Raw genomic sequence first — 25,845 nt, 5'->3', positions numbered from 1 at the left:
TTCCTTTTTTATCCAGTCTAAAACCCTGCGTGTTTTGATGGGATCATTTAGCCCATTCACATTCAGAGTTACTATTGAAAGATATGAATTGAGTGTCATTGAATAGGACCTATTCAGTCCCTGTTTTTGTGGATTATTTCTTTGGGTTTCCTCTTTCTTTTACAGAGTCCCCCTTAATATTTCTTGCAGAGCTGGTTTGGTGGTCACATATTCTTTCAGTTTCTGCCTATCTTGGAAGCTCTTTATCTCTCCTTCTATTCTGATTGAGAGCCTTGCTGGGTAAAGTATTCTTGGCTGCATTTAGGACCCTGAATATATCTTGCTGGCCCTTTCTCACCTGCCAGGTCTCTGTGAAGAGGTCTGCTGTTAATCTAATCTAATCTGCTGTTAGGGATCTCTTGTCTCTTGCTGCTTTAAGGATTTTCTCTTTATCTTTGGAATTTGCAAGTTTCACTATTAATGTTGAGGTGTTGACTGGTTTTTATTGATTTTTTGGGGGAGATCTCTCTATCTCCTGGATCTGAATGTCTATTTCCCTCCCCAAATTAGGGACATTTCCAGCTATGATTTCTTCCAATATGCTTTCTGGCCCTCTGGCCCTCTCAGCATTTTCTGGAACCCCAATTATATGTAGATTCTTCCTTCTGAAGCTGTCATTTATTCCCTTAACCTTTCCTCATGGTCTTTACTTGTTTTTCTCTTTTTTTTCCTCAGCTTCCTTCCTTGCCATCAACTTGTCTTCTATGTCACTCACTCTTTCTTCTACCTCATTAACACTCGTTGTTAGGACCTCCAGTTTGGATTGCATCTCATTTAATTGATTTTTAATTTCAGCCTGATTAGATCTAAATTCTGCAGTCATGAAGTCTCCTGAATCCCTTTGGTTTTTTCCAGAGCCACCGGTAGTTTTATAATTGTGCTTCTGAATTGGCTTTCTGACATCGAATAGTAATCCAAATTCTGTAATTCTGTGGAGAGTGTACTGTTTCTGATTCTTTCTTTTGTGGTGAGTTCTTCTTTCTAGTCTTTTTGCTCTGTGTAGAACAGCTGTATGAGTGGACTGAGTCAAGAATATCAACCACGACCTAAGTAAATTTCACCCTAGATGATTCTTGTTATAAGTGAACACCCTTCTCTGTGTAGCTTTCCAGCTGTTCTCTCTTTAAATCTCAGGTCAAATTTGTAGGTGTTCAGGATCATTGAAAGTTACCTAGATAAGTTGGTGGGGCCAGGTGAGTTGAGGACCCCTACTCCTCTGCCATCTTGCCCTGCCCCCAGTGTTTTTCTATGTGAAACATGAATTGTCTTATTATCATTTATTGAACCATCTTTCCTGTCTCCTCTGCTTTACAGTGCCTCTTCTAGTTTATATATGCATTTAATGTATGTTTGAACTGTTAATGGGATTCTTATTCTGTGCCACTTTTTCTGTCTGTGTTGAGTCCTGCCACACTCTTGTATTCACTGCAGCTTATGAATTTGATAACTTATAGGTAAAATCCCTTCCCCTCCTCTGCCTTCTTCTTCGTCACTTCCCCCTCCTCCTCCTCCTCCTCCTCTTTCTTCTCCTTCTTCTCTCTTCCTCTTTGACATTAAACTCATCTTGGCTCTTACTATACCTTGTCTCTTATGTGTAGATTGCTTTCCTTGAATGCATCATAAAAGCCCACTTCCTGAGAACTGATTCTGAGCATGGTGCCTCACCCAGCACTCTAGGTAGATCTCATTTGTTTCTCACAAATAGCCCACAAAGCAGATGCTCTTATCATCATGCTCATTTCACAGATGAGGAAATTGAGGCACAGAGTGATAAAGTAGCCTACCAGAGGTGGGAGGCAGTTTGGTATTAGAGCTAAAAATACAACTTTACAGCATCAAACTATAGCAGGTGAGTGAGAATGCTGGGATTCAAATGCAAATAGTTTGATGCTGTAAAGCTGTATTTTTAGCTCTAATACCAAACTGCCTCCCAGCTAAGAATAGAAAGTAGCTTCATCATGGAAAACTGACATGACTTTTTAAACTGCTCTCTCAATCTTTTATTTCAGGATAGTTTCAAACTTGAAAAAAAGTTGCAAGAATAATAATATAAGTGTCTTTTAACACCTGTATGATTTGCTGATTTCTTAATCAAGAAATCTACCATATCTTATGTCTCTAGAGAGATATAAAACAAATGAGGCTATATATACTTCTATAAATAGAAAGAGATATCTTTTTTTCAGAGCCATTTGAAATTATGTTGTATATGTCATGTTTTTTTAAACCCCTAAATACATTAATGTGTATTTCTTAAAAACAGAGACAATGTCTTGCATAACCACAGCACAGTTAGCAACTGCAGGAAAGTTAACATTGACGAAACACTTTCACATAATCGATCACAGTCTAATATTTTCAGTGGACTTACCAATTCCCTTTATAGCCTTCACTGTGCTCAGCAAAGGAGCCAGTAGAGGGGCAAGTGCTGCACTTGGTGACTTTGTTTCTTTAGCCTTCTTTACTCCCTAGCCATTGTCTTTTATGCCAATGATATTTTAGAAGCTTCCATCTCCTTTTCTTTCATAGAAAATTCCTCATTTTGAAGTTTGCCTGGTATTCTAATGATTTCAGTTATCCATTCTGCAGTAGATAATGCATAACTGCTCTTGGGTCCTTCTCAGGGCTTCACATTTGGAAGAAGAAGATATCTATCTGAGAAAGACTCATGTTCCTTTGACATGATGATAAAAAGACTTAAAGATAGATTTTGGATTATGGTTGTCACAATTTTAAATAAATTATTTTCCACTTAACTACCAACCAATCAATATTGTTAAATTTTGGTAATATATTGCTATAAGAATAGCTGCTGAAAATATGTGGTGAAATTTCTAGGCATGTTCTTAGAGGTGTGCACCTTCCTTTTTAAAAGACTGCCAGATAAAATATTCCTATGGACTCTTAATTCCAACCAAAATGTCAGCCATCTGTCTCCATTTTAATTCTGTTGGAAACCACCCGCTGAAATCTATGTATTATTATAATCATGATAGTAAAAGAAGTACAGTATCACTGTAATTATGTTCCAGTGCCTAAAACATTCTTCATTGAAAGAGCCAGAGTTATTGAAGAGAATGGAGGCTTCCCCCCATCCCTTAATTTATAATGAAAAGATGGCAGAGGCCAGGGTAAAGAGAATTAAATTCGTTTTTATCTTACAAGTCAAAGTCATCACTTTATTCTTTGGCTCTTAGTCCCTGAGATCTTTGTAAAAATATTTCCTGACAGCTTTTCCCCTGTTTCAGATTCCTGCCAAGACAACAGTTCAGAATAATGCAGTGAGCAGATTCCAGGAAGAAAGAATTCTTGACATGTTAGTTTTTTCTTTTGCTGTGCAACAATTTATCACAAGTGTAACAAAAGAAAATAAACAGTAGGGTCACTCAGAAAGTCAGCAGAAGGTAAAGGAAGAGGGAGAACCCCAGGAAGGGGAAGAGAAATGTCCTCTTCAAGCCAGAATTCTCTCCGTGACTTTTACCCTTTTCCTTTGTGTGTGTGTGTGTGTATGTGTGTGTGTGTATTTTTTTTTTTATTGGAGGAGTTCTATTTGCCAGCATATAGTATAACACCCAGTGCTCATCCCGTCACCGCCCCCCCCCTCAGTGCCTGTCACCCAGTCACCTCATCCCCCCGCCCTCCTCCCCTTCCACTACCCCTTGTTCGTTTCCCAGAGTTAGGAGTCTCTCATGTTCTGTCATCCTCACTGATATTTCCCACTCATTTTCTCTCCTTTCCCCTTTATTACCTTTCACTATTTTCTATATTCCCCAAATGAATGAGACCTTATAATGTTTGTCCTTCTCTGATTGACTTACTTCACTCAGCATAATACCCTCCAGTTCCATCCACGTCGAAGCAAATGGTGGGTATTTGTCACTTCTAATGGCTGAGGAATATTCCATTGTATACATAGACCACATCTTCTTTATCCATTCATCTTTCGATGGACACCGAGGCTCCTTCCACAGTTTGGCTATTTGTGGACATTGCTGCTAGAAACATCGGGGTGCAGGTGTCCCGGCATTTCATTGCATCTGAATCTTTGGGGTAAATCCCAGCAGTGCAATTGCTGGGTCTAATTGGTTTGCTTGGATTTTCCTTTACTATTGAAATTTTAAGAGTTCTTAATATATTCTGGCTATGAGTCCTTTGTCAAATATGTGATCTGAAAATATTTTTTCCCAGTCTCTAGTTGGTGTTTTCATCCTCCTTTTGTTTTTCACAAAACAAAAGTACTTAATTTTTATTAAGTCTAATTTACTGATTTTTTTCCCTCTTACAGATCACACTTTTGATAGCACATCTGAGAAGTTTTCACCACACACTTGTAAAGTCTCCAAGATTTTACCTTCTGTTTTCTCCTAAAAGTTGTCAACTTAAAAAAAAAAAAAAAAAGCTGAGCCAAAATGAAAATAAAAGCATTGATTGGGGACCTTCTAATTATAATTCTAAAGCACAGAAGATTTGGGCAGCAATACAAATAGTGTGGCTGCCTCCCCCACCCCCTGCCCGCCAGGGGACAGAAGTCAAGGGTTCCTAAAGACAAACATCAGGATTGCCTGTATGTTGTTTACAAAGAATTTTTATTGGTGTTGGCAGCAGAAAAGTAATATTGACTGAGTATAATTGGTTGCTAAGGTTATCACTAAGCCTTCTCTTAGTAAGTTGTAGGTGTTGGGGCTGAATCCTTGCAATATTTACAGGTTGGCCCAATTAAAAAGTTCATGGGTCTACCCAGTAAGGACATGCATAAGGTCCATCTCCTTTAATGGCTTCCTGGTTCCCTTGACATAAACCACTCCATTTATATTTCACCTTTTACAGAGTTGTATACTTTTATATTTAACATTTAAATCTATGATCCACTTGGAGTTCGTTTGTGAATTTAGCTCAGCATACTTTATTGTTGTTGTTGCTGCCTATAGACATCCAATTGCTCCAGCACCATTGGTGGAAAAAAGCTATTCTTCCTCTATTTAATTAATTTTACTCTCTTGTCCAGTCATACTTGTATGGACTATTTCTGGGTCATCTTTTCTTTTCCACTGATGTATGTATCTGCCCCTCTGCCCATACCACACAGTCTTGATTTCTGTAGGTGTGTAAGTTTCAAGGTGGAGAGTGATCCCACCTACTTTATTCTTCATTTTCTTTTTTTTTAATTTTTTTTTATTTATTTATGATAGTCACACACAGAGAGAGAGGCAGAGACACAGGCAGAGGGAGAAGCAGGCCCCATGCACCGGGAGCCCGACGTGGGATTTGATCCCGGGTCTCCAGGATCGCGCCCTGGGCCAAAGGCAGGCGCCAAACTGCTGCGCCACCCAGGGATCCCTTATTCTTCATTTTCAAAAAAAGGTTTATAGCAATTCTATTTCCTTTACCTTTCCATGTAAATTTTAGAATAATCTTATCTACAGCCACAAAAAAAATCCTGCCAGGATTTTGATAGGAATTACATTAAATTTATAGATCAATTTGGGGAGATTTGACAGCTTTTCTATTTATTAAGATTCTTTTTTTGTTTCTCTCATCACCATTGTGGAATTTTTAATATGTGAGACCTGTACCTGTATTAGATCTATACCTAAGTATTTTTTGAGAAGTGATAGTAAACTGTATTTAAATTTTCTCTATGTGTCATTGTTGGAATATAGAATTATAATAGATTTGTGTATGTCAATCTTCTATTTTGCCACCTTAGTGAACTAGCTTACTAATTCTAAAAGTTTTTTTTTTTTTAAGATCCTTTAGGATTTACTGCATGGACCATGATCTACAAATGGTTGTATTTTTCCCTTTTTGAATGGTATGTGCTTTTTATTTCCTTTTCTTGCCTTATTGGACTGGCTGGAACTTCCAGTACCATGTTGAACAGGTAGAGTGACAACTTTAACTTGTCCTTGATTGTAGTGGGAAATCATCTTATTTCTTACAATTAAGTATGATGTTAGGTATAGGATTTTTTGTAGATTCTTTATCAAGTTGAAGGTGTTTCCCTCTTTTCCAGTTTTCTGAGAATTTTTGTCATAAGTGGATATAGAATCTTGTCAAATGCTTTTCCTGCATCACTCAGTATGATCATGTGATTTTATTTTTCTGTCGTTTGTTAATGTGGTGGACTGCATTGATGGATTTTTGAATATCACTCCAGCCTTGCATCCTTGAACGGACTCCATTTAGTCATGATTTATAATTTTTTTTTTATTTTGCTGAGTTCTACTTGATAACATTTTGGTAAGGGTTTTTGAGTCTTTATTCGTAAGGGACACTGGTCTGTAGTTTTTTGCACCTTTTTTCTCTGGTTCTAATGTCATGGTAATGTCGACTTCATAAAATAAATTAGGAAGTGTTTCCTCCTCTTCTATTTTCTGGATGAGGTTGTGTATAATTCTTGTTAATTTTTCTTTAAACATTTGCTAGAATTCTTCCCTGAAACTATCTGGGTCTGTGAATTTCTTTTTCGTGGTTTGTAGATTATGAATTCAATTTCCTTAATAGTTATAGAGCTATTCAAAGTATCTATTTCATATTGGATGAGTTGTTACAGTTTCTATTATTTGAGGAATTGGCCCATTGTATCTAAATTACCAGTTTTTTTAAAGACTTTATTTATGAGAGAGAGACAGAGCACACTGCGTGCATGAGCAAGTGCATATACATGAGGGGAGGGGCAAATGGGGAAAGAGAGAATCTCAAGCAGGTTCCCCACTGAGCATGGAGCCCTTCATAGGGCTTGGTCTCACTACCCTTAGATCATGACCTGGCTGACACCAAGAATCAGTTGCTTAACTGATTACATCACCCAGGTGCCCCTAAGTCACCGGGTTTTTATGTGTAGAGTTGTTCATAGTATTCCCTTATGACCCTTCTGATGTCTATAGGATCTGTAGTGATATCTCTGTTTCACTTCTGATATTGGTGTCATCTCTCTTTTTTCCCTTGTCAGTCTTATTAGAGGTTTGTCAGATTGATCAATCTTTTCAAAGAGTTGGATTTTTTTGTTTCACTCATTTTTTCTATTATTTTTCTGTTTTTAACCTCATTGACTTCTGCTCTTGTCTTTATTATTTACTTTCTTCTGTGTGTTCTGGCTTTATTTTGATGTCCTCTTGGTTTCTTCAAGTGAGATATTAGATTACTGTTCAAAGACTTTACCTCTTTCCTAACATAAGCATTTAGTACTACAAATTGCCCTCTCAGCACTGCTTTAGCTATGTCCCCAAAGTTCTGATATGTATGTTTTCATTTTCACTTAATTAATAAATATTTTTATTTCTCTTGGGACTTCCTCTTTGATCCATGAGTTATGTAGAAGTATCGTTAGTTTCCAAGTGTTTGGGAAATTTCTTGTTATCTTTCTATTGTTGATTCATTGTGATCACACTTTATATGATTGAAGTTATTCTAATTTTGTTGATATTTGATGCAGAATATAGACATCTTGATATATCTTACATAAGTGCTTGAAGAGTTGTATATTCTGCTGGTGTTGAATCCTGTTGCTTGATAGTATGGTTGAATTTTTAAAATTTCCTTACTGATTTTCTGTCTAGTTGTCCTATCAATTGTTGAGAGAGGGCTATTGAAGCTTTAACTACCATGCATCTGTCTATTTTTCCTTTCAGTATTATCAGTTTTTGCTTTATATATTTTACAACTCTATTTTTTGATTATAGGAATTTAGGATTACTGTGTCAATTTGGTGGATTGACTCTTATCATTATGTAATGTAATATAATACCACATAATATCTCTGGGTCTATGATTTTCTTTGTTCTGAAATGTATCTGATTTAAATATAATCACTCTTCTTTCTTTTTGTTAATGTCTGCATGGATTTTTTTTTCATTCTTTTACTTTCTAGCTATCTATATCATATTCAGAGTGAATTTCTTGTAGACAGTTTATGGTTTAATCATTTTCTTAATAGACTTTGCAAACATGTTTTTTAATTGGTTCATATAAGCAGTTCATGTTTAATGTAGTTCTTGATATGTTAGAGCTTTCAGTCTGCCACTTTATATTTTGATTTCTCCTTTTTCTCTGTTTTTCATTTCTCTTTTTCCTACCTTCCTGTGTATTACTGGAACATTTTTTAGAATTCCATTTGATTTGCCTATAGTGGAATTGGATGTACTTTCAACTGTTGCTGTAGGTGTTACATTATATATACATAACACATCACCATCTATTGTTGTCAACATTTTAACACTTTGAGCGAAAAGCAGAAATTGTGTCTCTATGCTCCTTTCCTCTCTTTAATATTTTCTCTACATATATTGAGAACAACTTTAGACATGCTATTTTTTAGCCCCAAACTGTCAAACATGATTTAGAAATCTTAGAGAAGAATAAAAGTCTTTTTTATTGACTCATATTTTTATGAGCTGTGTCAACCATGCTTCGACCTCAGGCTACATGCTGCATCCAGTGGAGGGGGGTGGTCCCAAGGTCCTCAGGTAGTATGCCTTCATCTCTCCATCTTTCAGGATCTTCTTATGTTTGTTTGTTTTTGTACAATATCTAGGTTTTAAGCTATATTTAGTGAGAAGAAATGGAAGTCTGAAATGAGTTTTTAAGAACCTGGTAGATGGGTGATTTGGAGGAAGCTCTTTGAGGAGAGGGGTATGGGTTACTTGACATCTCTCAGACACACAGCACTGATCCTGGGAGATCCCTGGGGATGAAGATGCCCTGTGGTAAAGGCAGGAGAGGTGACCTCAGCAAAGTGCCTGCTGGGAAATCCCCATGGTCCTTGAACCCTGGGTGGGAGCTGACCTGGCTGTCACACAGATTAGCAGACTTTTTCACTCATTTCCAAATTAAACCACTTGTGTTTCCTCTTTAAAGTCACTGTAAGCATCTCTGTCACATCCAGACCCTCATTTATCCTCCAGAATTGCCTGAATTGCTCCTTTTATGAAATTTGATTCCATTAAATAACAGGCTAATGGTTCTCAGTAAGATGAACTGGCTTGCTCTCTCCTGCTTGTCTGAACAAAACAGATGAGCAGCTGGGGAATTTCTGCCTGGAACCTGGCTGTACCCCCTCAGAAACCCATGCAAACCTTTGGGCCATGCTGTCAAGGGCTTGCTGTCCAGGGGAAGAGGTAAAGGGCCTGGAGCTAGGCTCTTGGGCCGTCCTACGATACTGGGACACATGGACATTGAGGCTTTCTCTTTTGTTAAGCAAATATTGATTTTTATCAGGCTCTGCTATGACACAAAGTCAAGGCCATATCTGAAGGAATTGACATTCTACAGGAAGGACAGTTGCAATGTGGTGTGTTAAGTGCTGAGATGAAGGAAACCTGGAGCGAAATAGAGAAGCGCCTAACCCAAACTAGGGTGTCCAGGAGGGCTTCCTGGAGGAGGAGTTCTACTGAATGAGAGTTGATTACTCCCTGCCTGGCTAAAATCCTTTAACAGCTTCCCACTGTTGCCAGGAGAGACCAAAATGTTTACTGTGTCCACAGGTACCTCTCTTCCAGCCCCATCACATGTCCCATCTTGTGCTTTGGCTTTCCAGCCAAGTGGGATAGGTGTCAAGTTTCCGTCTAGCTTTGAAGCCTTCTTTTCATGTATCATCTGCTCCTTGTGGGATTTGTGCTCAACCTCCCTAGGGCCCTGGGAGATACTCTCTCAGAGAGGTCCTCACAATCCTACTAGCATATCTGTCTTTACGTCTGCCTGTCTGGGAGAGAAGACAGGCGGGATTTATCCAAAGCCACGCTTGCAGGGTCTGCTGGCCTGCAGGCCTCATTGCACACCTTATCCCCACTTCCCCATTGGAGGCAGCATGTGGCCCGAGGTCAGAGGCTGTGGTTGAGGTGTTGGTGTCTGTCATAGCTTGTAGTCGGTCCATGCTTGGCCCCACAGAAAACAAAACAACGTTGAATGGGGATGAGCCAGGGAAGGCTCTGGAGACACTCAGAGAGGGTTCCCGGGCTGACCTTGGAACGCTAAGAACAGAGATCCTCTCACGGTGCAGATGAGCCTAGTCATTGAGCCACACATGGAACATTAAGAAACTACGGTTGACTCAGAGCCACTGTCCCACCTGTGTGCCAGTGTGAGACCCTTTCCTGGAGGCAGGCTGACCCAAGTTCAAACCCCAGGACTCTCCTATTCAGACATGTGACCCTGAGTTGGCCTCTCACCTGCTGGGGCTTCCTGGGAAAAGGAGGCTGAAAGACCCCTGTCCCTACTCTGGCCTTAAAGGATCCCCACGTCATTCATACCTTTATCCAAATGCAAAGAGAATTTTCTTTTCAATCTTGTCATAAAGTGTTTCCAAAGTTCAGGAACAGGGGCAGCACACACTCATAAGGAAGGGGGACTTGTCTGTGCTGGGAGTGAGAGTGGTATGTGCAGGGAGGAAACCCAGCTTTGTGGGGGCCTGGGAACGAGACAGCAAGAGAGGGACTGCTCTTGTTTGAGTGACCAACAGGCATTCCTTGGCAGATAACCAGAAAAATCTCACTTCCTTCCTCCCCTTGGTGAGCTCATCTGGGAGGCATGCCTCAGCATTGGCCAGAAGTACAGCCAGGAAAGTGAGGTGTCGAGCAGAAGGCCAGGTCCTGAAGCCTGCCGCATCCTGGCATTTGGGAGGCCAGGTCAGGCCCTGCCTCCTCCTGCTCCACCCAGAAGATCAGCCAGGCCTTGGGCTCTTGGGAGGGTGAGCTTCCCCCTTGGAAAGATGACCCGTGGGGAATGGACTGCAGGGCTCTGGGGAACAAACAGGGCTGGGCCCTGTGTGGGCGGGTCTCTAACTTTTACATATTTAGACAGTGGCATGATCTCAGCTCTGCAAATGTTACAGCTGCCTTAAAAGAAATGCCTGACACGGACCCTGACACACAGTAGGGCTCAGAGAGACCCTCAGTCCTGGTGGATGGAGGCAGACGGTGTGGCATTGCCAAGGCCCTGGTGCTCTCTCGGGCCTTCCCCGAGGGCCAGGCCAGCTGTCATCCCACAGCCCCCTCCCCCCCCCCCCCACATGCTTCCCTCAGCTGGTCTCCAAGGACTGCAGAGGAGTAGAGCTTCTCAGAGGCTGAGGAGCACAGTATGAATATTGCATGAATAATAATAACCCCACCACTTAATGGTTATGCAGCGCTTTCCCCTTCCACAATACTTTACCATCATTAATTAGTTATTCTACATTGCTTCCAGCCTCCCCTGCTCTCTGCAAAGGCAGTCTTGCACAGGGGCCTTCCCTGGTCTGAAGCCCCAAGGCTGAGTGTGTGGGCTGCCCCCCACCTGGACTCACACAGCTTTCTGGAGGCCTCCGCTCGCTCCGTGACTTCTGGTAATGTTGATGGGGAGGACAATCTCCCTTCTGACCTGAGTTCCTGCCCAGAGCTGCTTCCTAGCATGCTCTGCTCCTCACATACCCCGCGGCCTCTGGGACAGCTGAGGACACCCTCTCCAGCGGCTGAGGGCCCCTGGAGGAGAGTCCCCTCCTGCACTTCGGGCTGTGCCCACACACCTTCAGGGCATTCTCGAAGCCCTCTGAGTGTGATTCGGCAGGCTTCCTGTGGCCAGTCCCGGGGCAGAGTGGCCACTGAGCTGGGCGTCATGTCGTGTCTGGTCTTGAGCCACTGGCTAAGCAATGACGGATGGAGACTCACATGTTCTGGTCTAAGGGTCCTTCCTCTCCACTCACCATGGAGTCAGGCGTATTAGGCTCCGCGCTCCCGCGGAGACATTCGAAGATGAGCCACCCCCTCAACCAGTGCGTGTAGCGTTAGCTGGGTGTTCCTTCCCGTCCTGCCCTCCCTGGACACCACCACGCACCCCACCAGAGCGGCCTCGGGCTCCCCCTGCTTCCAGAACCTCTGGCTCCCAAAACATTCCAGCAGCAACCCTGCTAGGTGTGACAGCGTGTGATGTCACCACCTGCTGGCCAGCGGGTCTGGGATGCCCGGGGGCGTGGGGGCCGATCCTGCCCCTTTCAGGACCACTCCCCATTCCTGGAGTGCCTTTGGTTCTACCTCGGGCCAAAGCCGGCTCCCTGCCTCCAGCCCCTCCATTAGCCTGGAAAGGTATTGATCAGTTTGGCTTCTGTAGCTGAGTGTTTTAATCCCATTGTGAGAATCTTTAAGAATTAATTAGCAAAGACTGCTTGGGAAAAACAAAGTGGGCACAAGTTTTGGTACTGTCTGGTCAGCCACCAGGATTATTTTCCTCTTAATTATGGTGCTATTTCTGGAAGCTGAAGGCATGTTCCCTTGCCTTTCATAGCCTCGGGTCAACCTCTCTTTCTTTCTGGTGGCCTCTGGATTCTAGTTCCTGCTCAGGGCAGCTGTGTCGCAGCTAGCTGTCCTACCTTCATCCTCTGAAGAACCCTGAGAAGCCTCAGTTTGCCACCCCCCACCCCCTGCTGCTCTCTGAGCTGCCACCTTCTTTCCCAGGCCCGGACTCCTGCTCTGGCTGCATGGCCTTTGCTGGTGCCTTTTCGTCTGCCTGGACACCTTCCCTGCCTGGGCCCATTACATGGCCCCTCTCTTCACTTCTCCTTTTGTTTTTAGTTTAAATACTGCTTACTCCCAGGGTCCCTCTCTGACTCCCCCAGTCTAGGGTGGGCACCCCTTGGTCCCCCTGGCTGGCTGATGGCTGCAGACCTCCATGTATGACAGAGACCCTGGGTGAGGAATTCCCTGCTCAGTGGGCATGTTGGGGCACCAGGGCATATGGCTGGCGGAGCCAGGGGTGCTGAGCTGGATTTAGGGAGCTGATGGTCTGACTCGGTGTGCTCTCTGGCTGTGGACGGAGGCCCCCACCTCACCCCTGAGACATCTTTGCTCTGCTAGCCTTGCCCCTCGGTTTTCCTTTTACTTTGTCTCTCTGGAAGCTGCACGACTCCTGCAGGTGCAGGGTCCCCCTGGGTCTAGGGCCTTCCCGGGGAGGCAGGGGATACCACGGTCCTGTGAGAGGAGCTGGGCCTGGCACTCGGAGGTGACCGCTGCAGTCTGCCCAACAAGATGGGAAGGTGGGATGGAGCCTGAGCAGTGTCAGGAGGTTCCCAGGCTGGTGGACAGGGAGTCAGAGGTTTCTGCACCTCACAACCATGCCAGGGGGAAGGCTTGAGACCCTAACACACAGCCAGCAGCCACAGGGAGAGCTGGTCACCCAGGCTGGCCCAGGGCTCCACTCAGGAGAGGACTGAAGCCTCAACTTGCATTCAGACCTCATGTTGTTTAATTTGCAGCATCAAGCCGCCTCTGGGGGATGAGAGGGACCCCGGCCACTGGCCTGGTCTCTCTGAGAGGTGCACCCGTCCATGAGCCCAGTGGAGGGGAAGGGAGAACGAATGGCGACAGCGCCCAGGCAGCTCGATCACAGGAGCACGCCTGTGTTCCGCCGGACCATGAGGTCCGCTTACATTTCAGGGTGGGGGTGGGCTGGGGACAAATGAGCAGAAGAGGCTGTCTCAGCGAGTCCTTTCTACATGTTAGGGTCTTAAGTCCCCATTTTTAGATAAGAGGAGTGGGGCCCAGGATCAACCCAGGGGTGAAAAACAATCGGACTGCTCCCTTTCCTTCTGCACTTCCAGCCCCTGACGCGATCCTTTCCCCAGTGGGATGCTCGCTGTGCTCTACTTGATCTGGGACCTCGGGCAGCGAAGACAGAAGCGCCCACAGCAGTGGCAGTCATGTGTGTGCCACGTGTGTTCTGTGCGCACCCCATGAGTGTTTCCCGCCTCAGAGTTACAGGAGCAATGGTCACTCATTTCTCCGTGGCCAAACTTGACCTCCTTCTTGAGCCCTCAATATCATTCGGTCCTGGATACTCAGTCTTATCACCCGAAACCACTTCTGGTTTTATGCTCAGGAGATTTGGGGTCACTTCCCAGTTAGTTCAAGGTTCTATCCTCCCAGCTTCTCTCTGCATCTTGCAGGAAAAGAAACTAGTTCCAAGGAACCTCACATATCATCCAGGTCCTAGAGAGAAACTGCTTATCCTGAAGTATATATTCTTTGTGCCACAGCATAAATCTTTGTACCTGCCAGACAGCATAAGGGGAGCGGGAGCAGAGGTGCAACAATGTGACAGGGGTGATCCCAAACACTGAGGAAGGGGACTTCCAGAAGAGGTGGATTTGTACTAAGTCTTACAGGATAAGTAAGAACTTTCCACAGGAACAAGAAAGGCGTTGCATCAGACAGCTCGTGCCAAGGCAGAGGTGCAATGATTGCTTCGCTTGCGGACCCCAGTTGGATTTATCAGAGGTTGTGTTGTAAGCAACTTGTTCACAGCTGGCATTCTCTGCTCCCCTCTCTGCCTTGCCAACCTGATTGCTGGTAATGCTTTATGAAAGACCTGCCACTAAGTCATCAGCGCTCTTCTGATTGTGGATGACCGTTCCTTAGCTTGGATAAGATTAAGATAAAGAGAGTGTTTCCTTACTAAGGTGACTGGTAAGTCAAGAAGAGGTGTTGCAGGCACAGCTGGATTCAGGCACTCAAAACCTTTTTGGAAGACTTGGTCTCAGCTTGACCCTCGTCTGTGGGGGCTTCAGTCCCAGCAGGGTCTCTCCTTCCAGTAGGCCACTCTCAGCCCCACAATTACCAAATTCTGGAAGATACTCCTGTTTCCCCATATTTCCCTTGAAGTCCCAGAGTTGTTACTGGCCTGAAATGGATCTCCCGCCCCACCCCTCAAACCAGTCACTGCTGACAGGAAGATGGAATATGCTAATTTACCAGTTAGGGTAAGTCCATGTATTCATCTGGGAGCCTGCCCTCGGGGGAATCACATGGAGATGGTGACCCAAAGGAAAGCCAAGGTACTTCTAGCAGCCAAGGGTCAGGGGAGGTGTGCAGGCCACACAGCAAGTATCCATTCTACATGCTTCCATTCAGACTTCCTCTATCTAGTGGAGACTGAGGTTTCCAGGAAGGTGCTGGCTGTCATCCATGACACTCTGATTTTTCCTTCTGTCTCCCTTGTCACTCCATGAGCTCCTTTATGGGGGACAGGGGTCTTGGGTTGCTCTTGGATGCCCTATCCAGAGCATACTGCAAGCACTTCCTGATAGTGTTAGATGATGGATGCCTGTCTAGGCTCTTGAAGCCCCTTCCTCTGGCTAGGAACGTTAGAATCCTTGAGATCTAAAGTTAGGAGCCTTTCTGCAATATTTAAGTTCTCAGAAGAAAATGACCCGGCATCAATTGACAAATACTTAGGGCAGCTTCTCCTTATTTTTAGTTCAGATACTTATAGAAAGACATCTGAGTGCCCGCACGCCCACCATCCTACAACTGGAACCACATAGCCCGATTCTGCCCAAATAAGGGTGGTGAAGCATTCCAGCTCCTGTTGAGGGCAGGCCCAACAGGTGTCCTGGACAGTACAGGAAGTCTGGACGTCAGGGATGGACTCTCAGTGAGTCAGATTCCAACTGAGATGGGGCAAGGCCATGCTGCACCCGCAGCTCTCTTGTAGGGAGCAACCCTGTTGCTGCCTTTCCCTGAGGGCTGCCCTCTCATGTCCCAGGGGAGGGGACCCTGGAAGCCTCAAGGTCTTAGGACCATTTACTCTTATAGGAGGCTTCTATCCTGTTTGGAAATCACTTGCGGAAGCAGGCTGTGCTCTACATGACTGGGGAGGAGGGGCTGCAGAGAGGAGGGCTGGAGACAGGCTCTTTTTTTTTTTTTTTAATTGTAATTTTAAGAACCATTATTTTTTAAATAAATTTATTTTTTATTGGTGTTCAATTTGTCAACATACAGAATAACACCCAGTGCTCATCCTGTCAAGTGCCCCCCTCAGTGCCCCTCACCCAGTCACCCCCACCCCCCGCCCTCCTCCCCTTCCACCACCCCTAGTTCGTTTCCCAGAGTTAGGAGTCTTTATGTTCTGTCTCCCTTTCTGATATTTCCCACTTATTTTTTCTCCTTTCCCCTTTATTCCCATTCACTATTTTTTATATTCCCCCAATGAAGGAGACCATATAATGTTTGTCCTTCTCCGATTGACTTACTCCACTCAGCATAATACCCTCCAGTTCCATCCATGTTGAAGCAAATGGTGGGTATTTGTCGTTTCTAATGGAGACAGGCTCTTTCGGGAGGGATAGAATAGCACCCTTGGGCAGCAGCATGTTCAAAGGGGGCATGCAGAGGACACAGGTACTCTAGCCTCAGATCCTGTACTTACAGGTGCCTTTGTGCACCTGAAGAAAAGGCACCATCCCCAGACAGGTGTAGCCTAGGTGTCTCTCTGGGCACACAGGGAGACTATGAGGGTGGAGACCCAAGTAGAGGCAGCCCTCTGCTCTCTGCACTGCAGCAGCCAGGGCTGGGCTCTGGGACCTCTGCTCCTGTCCCTGTCCCCAGTGCCTGGTTCAGTATGGGCACTTTTTTTTTTTTTAAAGATTTTATTTATTCATAGAGACAGAGAGAGAGGGGGGGGGGGGCAGAGACACAGGCAGAGGGAGAAGCAGGCTCCATACAGGAAGCCTGATGCGGGACTCCATCCTGGGTCCCCAGGATCACACCCCAGGCTGTAGGCTGTGCTAAACCGCTGCGCCACCAGGGCTGCCCCAGTATGGGCACTTTGAGGAGTGCTGACAGTCAAGTTAGGTTTGGTCAGCACGGTGCCCACTCTCCCCTGAGCTGGAGAGTCTGTCCTCTGGTTGCTAAGCTTCTGCCTTCTGTTTGCAAGAGAACTCAGAGAATCCCAGCAGGGAACATGCCCTGTGACTTCCTCCTGGGGCTCTTACAGACCTGAATGCAGGAGTACACTGGAGCCCTCCCCCCCCCCCGCCCCCCGCTGTGCTGCTAGGGCCATCCATCCTCCAGCTACTTTGCAGAACCAGGGGAAATTAGCACTGGGGCTTCGCAGAGGGTCTATGGGCCAGGAGGGACTCCTCCAGCTCAAGACCCTGGTATGGGGGGGAAGGGGTCGGCTGAGCTCACATGCTTGTGACTGATCCTCACCCAGGGGCTTGTTAGAGCACAGGGCAGAGAAGGAGTGCAGGGGGAAGGCTGCAAGGAGGGAGTTCCCTCCCCAAGGAGGGGAAAGGCTGCCGCCGAGTGGCCATCTGGCCGGCTAGCAGGAATTACTGGGAAGGATGTGTCCACCGCCCAATTTTGTCTGCCTGCAGTTGGAAAGGTGATCCCACGGAGGGCACTCACTCAGTCCCTGGCCTAGGACATGGTGGGAGACCCTGAAGCCCAGAGCGCCTGTCCGGGGCCAGGGACCAGGAGCAGCCTCGGGGCTTGGAGCCAACACAGAATGAAACGTTATGATGATTCCTTTCCCACTGAACACATGCAGAACAAGATGTCCTCTGTAGAGTGTCAACCAACATGTCACCCAGGCAGCATTGTCTGTAGTCAGCAGATGTGGTTTTGGGCTGTCATTCAGTCCCCAATAGGTGGGGAATTGGGAGGTCAACTTGTGTCAGAGCTAAGCTGGGGAAGATCTGGCCCCTCCCAGTGAAGTCACCCACTCCCTTTAAGAAGCAGGGGTAGTGGCACTTCCTGCTTCTGCCTTTGCCTGGAAGCTTGTACCTAGAACCAGGCTTGAGTCTCATCATCCACCCACTCCAGCCCAAGCCTCTCCACCCCTTGACCTCGCGGCTTGTGGCATCCTTTTGTTAGCTTCCTTGGACTCGAGTTTGCAGGGCATCACAGGTTCTCAGTGCAAGTGGCATGGCTCAGACCCTGGCCCTGCCATGTTCCACTTCCCTTGGCTTTTGGGCACATTATCCAGTCTTCAGTGCCTCTGGTTCCTCATTCATCACACGGAGATGATAATAGCACCCATCTCTCACAGCTGTTACTGCGAGTGGGAAGTGCATTCATGCAAGTGCCGCACCCAGTATCGCCTCGAAGTAAGTGCCCAGTTATTGGGCGCCTTTGCCTGCAAGGCCTACAGCTCTGCCCTAGTTCTTCAACAGCCAGTCTGCAGGGACTGTGGTCCCAGCCTGAGCCCCATTTCCTGATAGAAGCTTTCGAGCCCTGGCCAGAAGAGTGAGACACCCCTGCAGCATGCTCCATTACCACCATTTGTTTGGCAAATGTCCATTAACACCTCCTTCGTGCCAGATGCCGTGTCAAATGCTGGGCGTGGAGCACTCCACGTGTTAACAATGTCACAGAGCACTGCTGTAACAGAGCACAGGGCAGAGAATCTAAGAGCTTCTCAGCTCTTCATCCATCAGCTGCATCTTCTGTGCTGTGCATGCCCCGTGGAGTGCTGAGACCCCGTGAAAGAGCTGGCTAGACTGAACTTGATGGAACCCTGCTCTCAGTGTGGGTGTGGAGGAGGTCCCGCTGAGGCCCCAGAACACTCTGCCTCTCGTTCCTGAGGCTGGAGGCCAGGTGGGAGAGGTGCCTGTGCCAGGCCTTTCAAGACTTGTGGGAGATAGTGGTTGGAGAGGGGGCTTTGGCCCTTGACCCCTAGTCCCATCACAGCCACCAATTTTGTTCCAACCAGACTCTGGGTTTTCTTCCTTTGCAGATATTGGAGGAGCTCAAGTATTAGCAACGGGCAAGTCTGCTGGGGCAGAAATTGGTAGGTGGCTGCCCAGCTTCCTGTGAGCTGGACTCAGGGAACAGGAGGGGGCACTCCAGGAGGCAGGGGCAGGTGGGGGTGTGCTGGGAGTGGGGCTGGCTTCCTGCCAGTCATCACAGAGCAGGGGCTGCACTCACTTCGAGACCTGCCGGGGAGCTAACACAGCTTGACCCCAAGGGTGTGGACCTGCTTGAGAGCCTCTCTTCAAAGGCCACATGAGTCATCAGGACCACCTTTGTCTGCTCTCTGTAAGAGTGGCTCCGGTGCCCACAGCACCCTGCACTCTGCGGTGCCTCCAGGCCCTCCTTCCACCTGCACCCTCAGCTTCTCTCCATCTCAGGGGCTCACCCCAGCAGGCATGATGCAGGCTGCAGACGGGTCTAGACATCTCCATCCCTTCTCCTCTGGGAAGGCTCCGGGCTCCCATGGCAGCCCAGCCTGCACCGTTGTTACCTATGGTATTAGGGTGAGCTCCTGGGCACCAGCTCACTGTAGGGCCCTCAGGATGGAGTCAGATCTTTCCCTTTCCCTTCTGTGCTCACCACAGAGCAGGTGGGCAATTAGCACATACACGATCAATGAACTAATGTGAAGGTCAGTGAGGTAGGGCTATGAGAGGCGGAGAAGTGAGCCACCAGCTGCCAGGAAATGATCCCCACAACCCAAGAAGCAGGATCTTGTTCCAAGAGGAGGGATGGGGTGGGGGCGCGGGCAGGGCGCCAGTGTGCCCCTGGGCTTCAGCGGATTGCAGCGCAGAATTTTAGAGTGACTTTGAACGTCACCCCGGATGTGAAGGGAGCTGTAGAAGACCTCGGCAGGGTTTGACGGACGTGGGCGCCTATTGTGCAATTTCTCCCCGCCCCACAGACATCAAGTACGCCGTCATCGGGGCGGCTCTAGGTGGAGCCATAGCGGCCGTCTTCCTGGCCCTGAAGGTCTGCATGATCAAGAAGCATTTGTTTGACATCGACTCCTCCAACTTGAGAAGCACAACCCCGGGCTTCAGGGGTAAGGGGGCAGTGACCCGCAGCCTGGCTGCAGCCTGCCCAGACCAGGAGATTCCCCTCAGGCCCTCTGAAACTTAGCTGGAGAAAGACGGACCGGCAGGATCGAAGAGAAACACAGAGACCTCTCTATGTCTCTGTCCCTCCCTCACCCTGCCTTCTTCTCTCTCTCTCTCTTTCTCTGTACTTTTCCATTCCTAAGAATCAGATTTCTTGGAGAAAGGTGGGGAAGGAAGGTGAGTTGGCTTCAGCCAGAAAGATCTATTCCCGTATCCAAAAATGTGACCAGATCAAATTGATCCCAAGAGGTGACGAGGCTGAGTGCATGGCGGAGGTGCTGTAAACTCCGGTTATATGGGCTGAATTGCTTTTTTGTCATAAACCGGGCAGGTTCTACTCGGAGCGGTGCCATGTCCTCTTGGTCCAAGCAGAGCTTACATGAACCCTGGCTTGGCTCTGGGTATCCTGTGGCAACTGTAGGGAAATACAACCCACAGTCAGTTTGTGAGTTTTGATAGCAAAATACGACATTGATTTGCATCCCCTTTCTCTCAAGATGGGATGGGACTTGGCAAAACTCATTCCCAGTCCTGGAAGCCTGCTTAATGGGATAATGATGGAGCTTTCCATGAAATTTTCCTGAGGATGAGGAGGAAGGAGCCTCTCTGTGTCTTTGGAAAATGTGGTTGTTATCTGCAAAGATATGCAGAAGGATAGTCTGGGGTGGGGAGAGGAGGCGTAGCCCTCAGAGCTTCCCGAGATGCCAGCATGTCCAATTATGCAAAGGGTTTAATTGGTCATGGGAGTTTGCTTACCATTATTTTCCCTACGAATAGGAGGGGAGAAGAAACAGCCTCTTCATCACACAGTGGGAGACATGCTGGATCCCTTTAGACCAAGAGGGCCCAGGAGCAGCAAGGGAAGGGGATGAGGAGGAGTGATGGGGATAAGAGGGCTCCAGGGAAGACTCAGTTCCACTTATGTGCCCAGCTAAGCGGGCTCAGTGAGGGGACCTAGATGGAGAAGCGCCAACAGAGCCAAAGGAGAAGGATGAAGAGCAGCCACTCAAGACCACCACCCCAGTGGTCCCGACCCAGGGAGGCTCTCAGAGTTAATTGAGTCAGGTTGGGTCTGACTCGCACCTTAGCGGGCACTGAGCGGGTCACATGATCACAGTGTCTCCTTTCTAATGCCCTGCTTTCTCTGTGTAGACACTGTCACTCTGAAGAAGAGAGTCCCAAGGTAAGGTCACTACCGTGGTAAGTGAGGGGTATTATTTTTCCTGCTGTTTTATTCATCGTGCTTCCTTGCCTGCCATCTGAGCTCTTCTCTCCACTCCAAAATGCTTCCTAGAAGACTAGAACACACTCTTCTCTTCTTCGGTTCAGTAGGCAGGAGTCATGAGTGGGGGGCCACAAGGCACATTAGCCAAAGGGGGCTTGAACCTGTTTCTGCATACCCTCAGTTACATTCTGCCCCACCTCCCACACAGAACCCCTAAGTACATTCCCCCCAGCACTCAGAATGAGGTCCTTAGCCCCTGCCATGACCCACTTGAGAAGCCCATATGGTCTGCTCTGGGCTACCTGACTTCCCTGCTGGCAATGAGCCATGCTGGTCTTCTGCACAAAGACTATGTCCTCTGAGGACAGTCCTGCCTCAGGACCTCTGCACTTGCTGTTTTCTGTCATAGGGAATGCTCTTCTCCCAGATAGCTGCAAGCTCTGCCCTTCATTTTCTTCATATCTCTTCTTCAAGGCCACCATTTCATTGTACATGGCCTGTTTAAAATAGAAACCCTTCCCCTGATCATTATCTTCCCCTTACCTAGTTTTATTTTTCTTTATATTACTTTCCATCACTGACATTATGTGATATATTTATCTATTTCTTTTTATGGTTTTCCCCCCAAAGTGTAAGGTCCTTGAGGGTGGGATCTTTCTTTTCATCTTTGTAGCCCTGGCATTTAGCACTGTACCCAGAACAGAGTGGGTGCTTTTGAATGAATGAATGAATGAATGAATGGGCGATATGGCATGGAGCAGGTGCTGAGGATTAAAGGAAGACAGGCTCCCTTTCAGTCTGCAAGGGAGACAGACACATCCTGGGTGCTCATTGCACAGGATTGGGGTCAGGGGAGTGCTATGACACAGCTAAGCCCGTGTTGCCTTGTGCCTGGGCGATGCAGAGGGGTGCATGTTCCAGCTGGGAAGCGGGTTGTCTGGAGGTGCAAGCAGCACTGCGATTGCATGTGGACGGATGGGAAGAAGTTCTCTCCGGGAAGAAAGAGAAGTGTACACAAGCAGAAGGCCCCCTGATGGGTGCCCGTGTGCACATCCAGGGACCAAGCATTCCATGTAACGGAGCAGAGGCTTCACATGAAGGTCTGCAGAGGAGGCTGGGGAGGTGGGTAGTTTTAGTCAGGGTCTTGTATGCTAAGTGAAGGAATCTGAACCCTATCCTGAAACTTCTGGTCAGTCACCGATGGATTCTAGGCAGCAGAGGGATGGAATATCTTTTATGCTGTAGTAGCATGAAGGGGGGACCCCACTGGAGACAGGCAGGCCTGCCGGGGAGATCTTAGAGGGATTCAGACCTGCTGCAAGGCCCTGCTGGAGGTGGTGGGCTCAGGACCTGGCAGCTGAGTGAAGGTGCAACCAGCAGGAGGGAGGAATCCAGAAGAGTGTATCGACTGTGGGAGTGGGGAGGCCCCAGCAGGGGAAGTAGGTGGAGGGACAGGTTTGGGCAATGGGCAATGGGCTGTGGGACTGAGATGGGAACTCCTTTTTTAAACACAGTGCATCTGAGGCTTCTGCAGACTTCCAAGTAGAGGGGGTGCTCAGTAAGGGTTGGCATGCAGACAGAGGTCTGGGCTGAGTGGGGTGGTGGGTTTTAGAAGGGACCTGGAGCATGGACTCGCCTCCATTTCCTCCCTGGGACTCACTAAATGCTGTGGCCTGTGCATGGAAGAAGTGGTGGATTTGTGAGTGAACAGAGAGATGAGACAGATGCACGGCATGCTGTCATCAGGGTGATGCCCTGGGGCTGAGCTGGAAACGGATTTTCTCCAGAAGTTCACTTCCTTGAGGATCTCCCCTCCTTCAGATGTCCTGGCTTCCAGGCCCTAGAGGGTGTTTCATCAACTCGGCCTCCAACCATTGCCCCTCTTCTTCTCTGACTCTTACTGTCTCTCTCTCTCTCTCTGTCCCATCCTCTCCCCCCACGCCCCCAACCGGAGCTGTTTGGCCGCCCCACAGGGGCCTGGGCTGGGGGTGAGGAGTGTGATTATGGAGGCCAGGGATGTCGCCCTCCTACCACGTTAGAGGAGCCCTTCTTGGCACGGATCACACCAGCTCCTCCACAAACGGATTGCTAAGAAGGGAGGCACAGTTCAAGTTTCCAAAGCTAACACTAGATGGAGTCAGGCTGAGTCAGGAAGAAGTTAGACCGAAAAGAAAAAATCTAAGAATTGGCAAGCTGTTCTCCTAGAGCGAAACTTCTCATGTGCTTTTTGTCACAGGGAATGATTTAATGAACATCCGATTCTTCTGTTTTGCAGGTCAAAGCTCCATTTCTCCGAGAGGTGAGCTGTAAGAGCAATCACTCCTTCTGAGAGGGAGAGAGTCAGTGGCTCCCCCGAGGTGGCCCCCACACAGGATGGGAGGGGATTGCTAGCCACCAGCCAGGACTCCTCAAGCCTCAGCTGGGACACCAGGAATCCACATCTTCTTTTTGTTTTTTTCCCTTCCAGAAAGTCTTAATTTAGTAGCACTTCAGGGAGATTTAAAATGGAGCTGTGGGAGCTTCTTTGCCTGATTAGAGCTGAGAAGATGGGATTTTAGAAGCAGGATAGTTCACTTTCTTTTACTTGCCAAATTTTTCCCTTGAAAGGTCATTCAAACTGTGAACTCGCCAACTTAATCCACATGACGAAAAAAAAATTCCAAGACTTTTGTGTCATCAAGCTATCAATTTGGCTGAAGTGTCTGTTTCCCTTGTTGCTTTTGGGTCTTACAGTGAGGCCTGCGTATACAGGATTGGTCACGGTTCACATTCCCTTGACCACTGGTCTCCACCTCATGCATCACCCAAGTGCTCTCACCTTCCTTCTTTTTGAAAACTCTTCAAATCCACGGAAGAATTGAAAGAATAGTGCAAACAAAAAAAATAATAATACATCCTTCACCTAGATACACCACGTTAATATTTCCCCCCATTTGCTTTATTCTGTATACATACATTTTTTTTCTGATCCACTTAAAAATTAGTAGCAATATCACCCCTAAGTTAGTAGAGATATTTCACCCCTAAATATATAACCAGATGTCTCCAGCATAATCATAATGTGGTGACTACATCTAAGAAAATGACCAGTAATTCAGTAATATCATTTATTACACAGCCCATATTCAAATCTGATTGTTTTAAACATATCTTTATAGCTCCAGTCTTCCAAACCCAGATCCATGGGGTTTGTCTCTGTTCTGTCTCTTTTTGTGTTGGACAACTTCTCTGTCTTCTTTCCCTGTGGCATTGTCAATTTCAAAGTCCATTTGTATGACGTCATCTTCTGGACTGGTCTGATTGTTTCTTCCTGAGTAGATGCAGGTTAGGACTTTTTTCAAGAACACCATGGGAGTGACATTGTGTGTACAATAGAAATATTGTACTGCATCAGGACGCACAGGACACCAGGATCTCTCACTGTGGGTAATTCTACCCTGATTAAGGAAGTGACCACTAGATCTCTGCTTTGGGGAGACAAGTTTTCCTCTTCCTAATTAGTTGATAATCTGAAGGGTGATACTTTGAGACCACGTGAACATCCTGACCTCCAGTGATTCTTCACCCATTGATTTTACATCTGTTCGCAATCCATGTTTGAATCAGTTATTGCATTGGGGCTTACAAATACTGAGTTTCATTTCTTTTTCTTTTTTTTTTTTTAATTTTTATTTATTTATGATAGTCACCAAGAGAGAGGGAGAGAGGCAGAGACACAGGCAGAGGGAGAAGTAGGCTCCATGCACCGGGAGCCCGACGTGGGATTCGATCCCGGGTCTCCAGTATCGCGCCCTGGGCCAAAGGCAGGCGCCAAACCGCTGCGCCACCCAGGGATCCCTGAGTTTCATTTCTAATGCTAGCATCCCTTCTGCATTTAATAGCTGGCATTCTTCTGGAAAAAAAGACTTTTTCCTTCCCCCTTTTCTCTTTCTCTCACTTGTTGAAATAAACAACATATTACAATTCATCACCATCATGGATCTTTGTGATACTCAAATTGTGCCCGGTTCGTCCAGAACCAGTCACTTCTTGGTGGCTTTTTTTTTTTTTTTTCTTTTTTTTTTTCTCTTTTTTTTTTCTTTTTTTTTTTTCTTTTTTTTTTTCTTCTTGGTGGCTTTTGAGCATTTCCTAGATTTCTTTTTTCCCCAATTCTTAAGACTTTTGACACAACACGGTATCCAGGCTCATCTTTTACTGTCCCTGCTCAGACTTGGAATCACCCATGTACCCCTTAGATCCTTGTTTTTTCTTTTTTAAAAATGTGTTTTCTTCTTTCTTTCTTTCTTTCTTTCTTTCTTTCTTTCTTTCTTTCTTTCTTTCTTTCTTTCTTTCTTCTTTCTTTTCTTTTTAAATATTTTATTTATTCATGAGACACACACACACACACACACAGACACATACACACACACACAGATTGAGAGAGAGAGAGAAGCAGAGACACAGGCAGAGGGAGTAGCAGGCTCCACCCCGGGAAGCCCAATGTGGGACTCAATCCCAGGACCCTGGGATCACTCCCTGAGCCAAAGACAGATGCTCAAACACTGAGCCACCCAGGTACTCCCTTTTTTCTTTCTTGATGTGGAATAGTTTTTAGAAGACAAGATCTGGACACGTGTGCTCATGGCTCCTGAGACATCACTGCTTCTAGGGCCTGAGAGGCTAGGACTGAATCAGTAAATGTATATTTAAACCACAAATTTAATACCATAAGGCTCTTCTTAAGCTTTCTTCACTCCATATTTTTTTGCCTCCTCCAAAGTCAAAACCCTGTTCTATATAAATATTTTTACCCTTTTGCTCTATTCTCTAATATTACACAAAATACTTCCATAATCACAACACTCTGCAACTACAAACTTGCTTAGTAGCTTGAAATTTTCTTTTTTTTCTGAGAATTTAGCTTTTGTGTGTACCAAGTATTATATTCAAATTGAATTAGTTATTTTCTCTGTGTGATTATGCTCTCAATTTGATATAGGATTGG

The 25,845-nt window shown here is 46.5% G+C and overlaps 1 protein-coding gene across 4 annotated transcripts in view; it reads left to right on the top strand.

Annotated features, from left to right (window-relative positions):
• Positions 1-25,845, top strand: part of TMEM273 (transmembrane protein 273) — a 56,383-nt gene that overhangs the window by 8,485 nt on the left and 22,053 nt on the right. For 2 of the 4 annotated variants that reach the window (XR_005380358.1, XM_038578044.1), the window contains exons 2-5: positions 18,520-18,573; positions 19,441-19,581; positions 20,789-20,819; positions 23,137-23,160. Coding sequence is in view for 2 of the 4 variants with exons in the window: in XM_038578044.1 (XP_038433972.1) it covers positions 18,520-18,573; positions 19,441-19,581; positions 20,789-20,819; positions 23,137-23,160 (250 nt within the window). In the remaining 2 variants the exon portion in view is untranslated. Of the gene's footprint in view, positions 1-18,519; positions 18,574-19,440; positions 19,582-20,788; positions 20,820-23,097; positions 23,161-25,845 lie in introns of all 4 variants that reach the window. The other 2 variants (XR_005380359.1, XM_038578045.1) reach the window with 2 other exon arrangements.

Source organism: Canis lupus, chromosome 28, assembly GCF_011100685.1.
Source record: "Canis lupus familiaris isolate Mischka breed German Shepherd chromosome 28, alternate assembly UU_Cfam_GSD_1.0, whole genome shotgun sequence".
Taxonomy (NCBI): Eukaryota; Metazoa; Chordata; class Mammalia; order Carnivora; family Canidae; genus Canis; species Canis lupus.
This window is presented reverse-complemented; position numbering and strand designations above follow the sequence as displayed.